Here is an 8,845-nt window from a genome sequence, read left to right on the forward strand (position 1 = left end):
TCTTTAGTAACATCTTTAAATTCTCTAATCTCATGGCTGGAATGGACATCGCTGACATTTCATATATAGAAAAACATCACCACTGGCTCAGCGTTGTATCATGCCTCAGCAAGGAGCAGCATTGAAAGTAATATTCATGTTGCTGCCAAGGACTGGACTAAATCTTCCTCTGGAATACTATTTAAGTGAGTAACGCATGCTGCTTTTTGAAGTTCCTTTGAGTTTGGAAAATTTGAATTATACATAGAAAACTTTAAATAGACAATTCAGGTATCTGTATGTTTGTATTATGGACTCTCAGCCCAGGAAAATTCAGATACTTACAAATTTTGTTGTCTCTGAGGAAAAAAGGAAAAGCAGAAAGCTCAGAAGTATATTTGAATAGATTTCATTTTTAACAGCACGTTTTTGCTTTTAATATTTTACATATCAATGTTGTACATGTCAACATTGTACTAATAAAACATAGCACATTTCTAAAAGCATTTCAGTTTCAATCAGCATTTTCCAACAGAAAATCTGTCCAGTGCAAATTTTCTAACCAACTCCATCTAAAAATGTTTGCAACAAAATGTGGTCTGCAAAAATGTGCCCAAGAAAGATAATTGTATTGTGCTCCTTCTCCGGCTAACTCCAGTGATAACAAGAAGTGAACCATTGTCCTAGACATCCTGAAGAAATAAAATTGCTTGGAGTTCTGTTATATACATTTAATTAATGCCAATGTCAGCATTCACAATGCAAAGTTAAAAGAAAAAAACTACTTATTATTTGTTCCTGCTCTTTCATATTTTACAGACTTTGGCCTAGGCATCATTTCTGCAAGCGCAGCTGAAAGAGTGAACAGAACTTCTACTGACCCACTGACTTGTCTAGACACAGGTGACCCATCACAGTATCTTATACGATGAAGGTGACACTCTTAGCTCCATAAGCCAAACGGTTTTGCATCTTCCTCCTTTTTATTTTATGCAAAGATTTAGTCAATGGAAATGACCTGCAAATATTTGTTTTATTTTAAGGTATACAATATTCTTTAGTCTGCTTTATTGTATTTCATGTGTTAGGGAAGACCAAGCTTGTAAGCTTTCATCCCACTCCTTGAGCAAGCTAAACTGCATGAAATTCATATAGAAAAATGATCAAAGGAAAAATGTAATTAATTTCTTTATCAAAGCTGTTCATGAAAATTATATTCAATCTCCTCTCTCCATTGCCAGTAAAGCAATATGTGTAATAATAAAACTAAATGAGCAATTTGGCTAAACATTGTACATCAGTTCAGGTGTTCAATCCATACTAACCAAAAAGAGATGATGTTAGACAAGAACAATACTTCACATTATTTCCACTTACAGTTCCATTAAATACTGACTTGACTATCTAAAAATAAACCCACTGTGTGTTATCATTTAATAAGGCTGATACATGTTGTTATAGATGTGCTCCTACTTCCCTGTACCAAACTCAACCTTTTCTCTGTCTTTGTCTCTTCCTCTCCCTCTCTCTCACAAGACAGGTTTGCAGGTATTGCTGACCTGCACATTTCAGAAAATGTTGCTAGTTCACCATCATTCACTGCTGATAGAGAAAAGAAAAAAACAGTGTGAAGTCTAACCTTTCATTCTGTCGTTTCTTACATTGGAAGATACCTGTCTATAAAAATAATATCAGAATAATAGATCATTTATTAGCAGACACAATAATGTAGATATACATTTAAAATTAAGAATCGAAGGGCACTCTCCAGCCAGACATCAGTCAGCTACAGCAAGCAAGAGCCATTAACTAAAATAGCCGCTAGAGGCCTTCATTTGCTAGGGGCTGTCAGAAGTGATGAGCCCCGCTGCCCACCCAGGGCTGGTTCCCCCTTAAAGCTGTGGGGGACTCTGCTCACTCCTCCAGCAGAGCGCAATTCTCCGTGTCAAAAAAAATCTCACAGGAGCTCCAAATGGACATGTCAATCTGATCCTCCCTCCGATCATCCTCAAAAAAAAGGGGGAATTAATAAATAATCCAGTTGTGCGATTTGTTACAGGCCAGGCATGACATTGCAGGAGCAGTGCTCCCCACCGGCACCGGAACGCTGACCTCCTCCCCTCGGGCTGATTTCCCACCGATCCCAACCTCCTGCAAACACCTTGGCAGGATAACAGCACGGTTCCGCTCAAGAACCGTGAAAACGAGAGGAAGTCCTGTGAACAGCGGTGAGGGTGTTTTATTTCCAGCCCCTCTGGCAGCTCAGGATTAAATGGATTTGCATTATTCTTCCTCTACTGCAGTTTGGACATGAAGTCAGTGTAAATGCGCCCAGGGTTTTATTTGCTGCTGCCCCCCCGTCTGCGAGGCTGGTATTCTCCCGCTAGCCGCCTGCTCTAAATATGGCCATGGCCAGTGTGTCAATAATCCCCCTCTTTAAGGGACCTGCAAACACTAGTGTTGGGACATTCTTGCTGTTCAGATGTCTAGCTGACGTCTGATGCTTAAAACGGAGCATGCTTTCATCCCTTCGTGCATTGTCGTAAGCCCCCGATGATTACTCTTAAAAGGGTGCCTCTGCTACGCAGGGAAACAGTTGCTGACCAAACGAGACACAGCTTCCTTGCTTCAGCCTTCTTGAATGCCTAGTCATTTCAGGTTTCTACCAGCCTGACCAAGCGGGACCATGTCTACCTTTGGCTACAGAAGAGAGCTCAGTAAATATGAAGACATTGATGAAGATGAGCTCCTCGCTTCTCTCACTGAAGAGGAGCTTAAGGAGCTGGAGCGGGAGCTGGAGGACATAGAGCCCGACCGTAACCTTCCGGTGGGACAACGGCAAAAAAGCCTGACGGAGAAAACACCAACGGGGACGTTCAGCAGGGAAGCACTGATGGCCTATTGGGAGAGGGAGACCAAGAAACTCTTAGAAAAAGAGAGATTGGGTGCGTGCGACAAGGTAAAACGCTGAGGCATTTGCTGTTTCCTAGAAATATTTGGATTTGTTCTTCCCTGGCATGATCTCACTGACTGTTTTCATTTTCTTTCAGTCTCTTGTAGCATTTTTAAGAACATTGTTAGCCATACTTTTGTGCCTGCTAAAGCACTGCGTATTAGCTCAGAGAGTTTTTGCTCTCTCTGGAGGTACCTTAAATGCTCAGTTGAGAACAGAAGAAAGTCCCATAAAAACTATTGTTAGTGATTAAAATAGGAAAAATTTTAAAGGCCGTGTTAGAAATTATTACCAGGTAGCGATGTGGACTTTTGGATAACATTTGATTTTGTTTAAAAGCTAAAAAAGTGCCTTTTCCTTTCCTTCAAAAAAATCAGTATTGACTGCTGAGAAGGACGTCAGGAAGATAATTTTGAATATATGTTATGTTAGAAGTTGAGTAAGCGGCCGCCAGGCTTTGTGCTTGCTGGGAGGAAGCTGCATTGCAGTCGGCAGCTTATGTTGCTTTGTTCCTGCTGAGGATCCTTGGCACGGCTCAGGGGTCTTCTGGCAACTGTTGTCAGAGGGTAGCTGTAAGTTATTTAAAAAGTGGCCTGGGATAGGGTCATCAGCCAAACCATTTATCTGTATTCTCCCAAAAACAGCCAATAGTCCTTGTTAGGCAATTCGCCCCCCAAAATAAAAATGTTAATAATAAAAGCCAGTCCCTGAACTGCAAATGAACAGTACAGCTGGGCAGGAGTGAAGGGCTCAGTCCTAGCAGGCAACGAATGCTCTCAGTCTAAGCTAATGTCCATGTCGGCATCCCTCAGGTCCTTGCTAAAACCATTTGTGAGACTGAGCTCTATCAAAAAGCAACTTCTGTTTTCACGTTGGTTCCATGTAATTTCAAAGCAAAGTGGGGACTTAGGGATGTGAGTAGCTTTTTGATCTTTAAGTACTGCTTCATACCAAGCTCTGACTCTGTTTATAAGGACACGTTTCCCCACATTTAAGTAGAAAATAATACAAAAAAGGCAAAGACAGCAAAACTGGACTCAGAACTTCTAACAGCCTTGATTCAGGAGCTCGGTTCATTTGCAAGGAAATAATTGCAGTTTATACATTAGATAAAATATTCTCCTAGAGAAAAATCACATGGATTAAATTAGCCTGTAATAATAATATCCAGGATTTCTTTACACCTAAGTGTTTTCTCCTGCTCGTGAATGGCGGTGTAATGTCTTTGCAGGCAAGCGCACAGACCACTAGCTGTCATCAGACCATTAGTATCAGCTTGCAGATGTTGACTTCACTCCCTGTTTGTCAAGTCCTAGGGAGGCAATGGCAAGATTAATGTTTATTTCCAGCTAAGCCTGGAACTCGAAACCTGGACAGTTCCAAAAAACCTTCTCAACAAGTCTAGTTCGGTGTCTTATATAATGGCAGGACTTTTTTTCTTTTTCCATGTCTCTACAGCATTAACGGTGAGTACTGGCTAAAGTTCAAAGTGCTAGCAAAAGTCTCTATGCTTTTTGATCTGAGAAGAAACTTCCTAAATGCATCCATAGGTATGAAAATGTTGACACGCTGATGTAGAGGGCACAAAGGCTCTCTCCACTGAAGGCAGTAAGAAAGCTCCTTCTGAGTTTCTTGAAAGCAATTTTCTTCTTGCCCTCAACTGTCTGAAAGTTAGACACCTTATCTAAAATGGTTATTTGTGCTCTTTCTATAGTTAGTGGTGAGAGATCAGCCCCTCCAGAAGGCAAACATCCTGCAGATAGCCTTTTAGGGTGAATGACTTGCCTTCCAGAGGTATTTACCTCTCTGCATTGGCTATCTTAGTCCTAACTTTTCGAGTTACTACTACAAAGTAAGATGAAGCCCTGCAGGCCGCCTGCAGCAGTCCTGTGCTGAAATGCTGCCGCAACAACAGAGCATGCCTCTATGGAGCTGCAAAGAGTACTTGATTTCAAAATTATCGTGCAGATTGTTATGACATCAAACAATGTATGTGACAGGAAACTAAATTCCCCCTTTGACCCCAGAAATGCCACTCAAAAAAAAATCAAGTATTTTTTTATTAATCTAGTGTCATCAAGCATATTAGCAGTCCATTCAGAGTCAGCAACTTCTGCTCATCAGCAGCTGTGTTGAAGGCTATAGTATATATTCCTGGACAGATAAAAGCATAGCCATGAAGAGGGGTTCCTGGATACCTGGTGTTTTCAGCTTTTAAAAGTCTGCATATATGTATAGAAGCTACAGATATAAATCTTGGCCCCATAATAAACCTGGCTTAAACACAGCCCTGTTTCTATGTGTAGCACAGCATCTCTTAGTGTAAGGGCCTTCCTGCACATGGTCCACAGGAGAAGCAACGGGGCTGGACCCTGCAAGACCTCCATGTACAGGGCAATGGGGCTTGACCCTGCAAGCCCTTCAGGTGCTGAACGCTCAGGAATGACAGGCTGAAACAGCTCGATGTCCTGTTTCATCAGAGCCACGCTTCTGCAAACGTTACAATTGCCGTCTGTTTCACGTGTGTCCCAACACAGAAATCTGCTTAAGATTGTGAAACAGTACCATGCAGTCTATCATTACTATTATTTTAACCTTTCCGTGCATTTTTAGAGCCAGATAATTAAGCAAACCTAAAACTGCACAGGTTTTCTAAAAATAGGCTGTCATGTTAGTAACAATTTTTTTCCCAGAAGCACAAAACAGAATCACTGTGTCTCCGCAGAGTATACTCACTTTGTAAAATACCCTCTAGTATTTTACAAAGACTAAAATATGAATGTTGCTAAAGTAGTGCATACAGAACAATTATAATTCATCCAAAATTTTATAAATATTTACAAATGTAAATAAAAAGGCATACGCTATGGCTTGTCCAGTAGACAAAACAGGACATGGGTGATCTTTTTGGGCAAGAGGCTTAAGGCTGGTCATAGCGTGTGGGTTCAGTCATGGCCCATACAACACTGCCATGCTTCTGGAGTCCTCCAGGTGGAGAGTGAGACTTTCCTGGGGTGCAGACCTTTTGCTGCTCCTGTGCAGAGAATTGTCTTATGCCACTGTAACTCCTAAGGCCACCAGGCAGAGCCTTAAGGGGTGGTTCCAAATTTGCCTTCTTGGTGCCCACAAAACACACTAAAATAACTTTGGATTTTAGAAAAACAATCAGTTTACTCTGTAGGCAATGAGTTCTTACAAGTTACAGTATGGCAGCTGATCCATGACAGCTGTTGGTGAGCACAGTCTTAGCTCTTGGCAAACATGAAGAAATTTGGGGATTATTGATATTTGATTACTTGTTACCTGTGGGAATGTGTCTGAATCTTTTCTTCACAAATAGCTTCTAAGTGTGTATAGCCCGTGTAGTGCATCCAGAGTCTTTTTGACATCCCTTTTGTAATTCTGTATTATTTTGCATGTCAATATGCATTGTTTACAGGTGCCAACACTATTTGTATTCTAAATCATGGCAGCCTTTAGCCTTTTTAGATGTACTAACATATGCAAGGGAGTCTGAGCATTGATACAGATGTCTAATCCTTATGAAATGAAGAAACTTATTGCTCATAGATCACGTCCATTCTGAAATTGCTGTCTTGTGTTTCTGCTGGGAAGGATCCAAATAATATCCCCTTTGGGACATGCCAACACATAGAAAACACGAAGTATGTCGATGTTGCAATATCTTGTATCAAATTTTCTCTTGGCAGAAATCACTGATGTCAGTAAAACTGTTCCAATTTATGCTAAGCATTTTTCTTCTAAAGAACATGAAAGAAATAATGTTAAAAAGGTGTTAGGTGCTGAAACATTTTGTGTTCTCCTAACTGTCTGCGTTTCTGCGGATTTATTTTTAGCCTTGAACATTAAATTTTTTTAGTTTCAAGATAATTGTTTTTGTGCAAAAAGGCAGTAGCTACATTACTGCAATCATGTTTAACACCCACACCTACATTCCTGTTCAGGATTCTGAGCAAGAAGAAGACAATTCAGAAGACATTCAAGAAGAATGTTTCACGGAAAGCAATAGTGAAGTGTCTGAGGAGGCATATACTGAAGAGGATGATGAAGAAGAAGAAGAAGAGGAGGAGGAAGATGAAGATGAGAGTGATAATGAGGATGAGGAAAAGCAAAATGCTGCAGCTGGTGAAAGACCTGAGGATGGCAGGAGTTCTGACCACATCAGACGCAAAAAGTGTAATGGCGCAAAGGACAATGAAAACTTACTCAATGGCCATGATGGAAAAGACACCGATAATCTGAGCTCAAAGAGCAGTGCCATCCACCCTTGTGGAAATCCAACAGTTATTGAGGATGCTTTGGAAAAAGTTAGGAACAATGACCCTGACACCACAGAGGTCAATCTGAACAACATTGAAAACATCACTTCACAGATGCTTATACAATTTTCTCAAGCCCTGAGGGACAACACAGTGGTTAAGTCATTCAGCTTGGCTAACACACATGCTGACGACAATGTTGCAATAGCTATTGCTGGTATGTTAAAGGTCAATCAGCATATAACTAGTCTGAATATTGAGTCAAATTTTATCACAGGCAAAGGAGTGCTGGCCATCATGAGAGCTTTGCAGAATAACAAGGTTCTAACAGAACTGCGGTTCCACAATCAAAGGCACATCATGGGCAGCCAGGTGGAAATGGACATAGTTAAACTGTTGAAGGAGAACACCACTCTGGTCAAGCTTGGATACCATTTTGACCTTGCTGGCCCAAGAATGAGCATGACAAGCATCCTGACAAGAAATATGGATAAACAAAGGCAAAAGCGTATGCAGGAGCAGCGGCAACAGGAGTCTGGTTGTGATGGAGCCATCAATCCAAAGACCAAAGTCTTGCAGAAGGGAACGCCTCGGTCCTCACCTTATGTGTCACCTAAGAGCTCACCTTGGTCCTCTCCAAAGCTCCCTAAGAAAGCACCACCAGTGAAAAGTCAGCCTCCAGCTCCTGCGCCCCCACCTCCCCCTCCACCCCCACCTCCTCCTCCTCCTCCTCCTCCTCCCCCAATTGTTCCAGAGAAGAAGGCACCAACTAGGAATATAGCTGAAGTCATCAAACAGCAAGAAAGCTCAAAAAAAGCCTTACAGAATGGACAGAAAAAGAAAAAAGGCAAAAAAAGCAAAAAACATGAGAACAGCATACTGAAAGAAATTAAAGATTCTCTAAAATCAGTCTCAGACAGAAAATCAGAGGAAGGTTCACGACCCTCCACCCGTCCCTCCACCCCACAAAGGTCTCTCCATGACAACCTTATGGAAGCAATTCGGGCAAGCAGTATAAAACAATTAAGGCGGGTAAGTAAGAGATCCTGTTTCAGTAACTGATTGTGGGTCAGATGTAGCACAAGCTCAATTAATTTTAGTACATATATATTTAATAAAAAAAAAATTCTTAAAAATGTGAACATAAGAAGGCACTTGGGAGGAGGCTTTCCTCTGATTAGGCCTTTCTGAGCACGCTGATTTCTGTTCGACTGTGATTTTGACAGACAGTGGGGTACTTTCCCAGGTTCAGGCTTGTTATGGGAGATGATAGTGTGTAGCACAGGGTTCTTGGGAGTGTGTCTCTGGTAGGAATTTTACCATCAGACTGTACAGCAAATGTAATGAACACCCTCCACACCCTGCCCCCATTTCGTAGGTGGAGGTACCAGAAGCCCTTCGGTGAAAGCCTGGATGACGGAAGAAGCAGAGCACTGCAGCAGTCGAGGGGAGGCTACTCGTTCATTCACTGGTGGTAACATAGACTGTCTAGCAAGCTGCTTCCAAAGTACACTCTTAGATTCAAACCATTTCTCTTTTATTTCAAAGAAATAAACCCGCTAAATACGAAACAATGCTTTAAGGATACATTTGCCTTGTAATCTGTAAATATGGAAATATTTTTTTTTTTTAT

At 41.3% G+C, this 8,845-nt stretch overlaps 1 protein-coding gene across 2 annotated transcripts; it reads left to right on the plus strand.

Annotated features, from left to right (window-relative positions):
* Nucleotides 1-2,665: 2,665 nt before the first annotated feature.
* Nucleotides 2,666-8,617, plus strand: LMOD2 (leiomodin 2; the record flags this gene model as incomplete). 2 transcript variants are annotated; one of them, XM_082311098.1, is made up of 3 exons in its annotated part: nt 2,666-2,938; nt 6,898-8,244; nt 8,591-8,617. In XM_082311098.1, the coding sequence occupies 3 exons, from the start codon at nt 2,666-2,668 to the stop codon at nt 8,615-8,617; spliced, it is 1,647 nt and encodes a 548-aa protein (XP_082167224.1). The 2 variants fall into 2 exon arrangements, with proteins under 2 accessions (XP_082167224.1, XP_082167223.1); XM_082311097.1 differs by lacking the exon at nt 8,591-8,617 and having other exon boundaries at nt 6,898-8,274.
* Nucleotides 8,618-8,845: the final 228 nt, after the last annotated feature.

The sequence above is a fragment of the Platalea leucorodia genome (genome assembly GCF_965183815.1).
Source record: "Platalea leucorodia genome assembly, chromosome: 4".
Lineage (NCBI taxonomy): Eukaryota > Metazoa > Chordata > Aves > Pelecaniformes > Threskiornithidae > Platalea > Platalea leucorodia.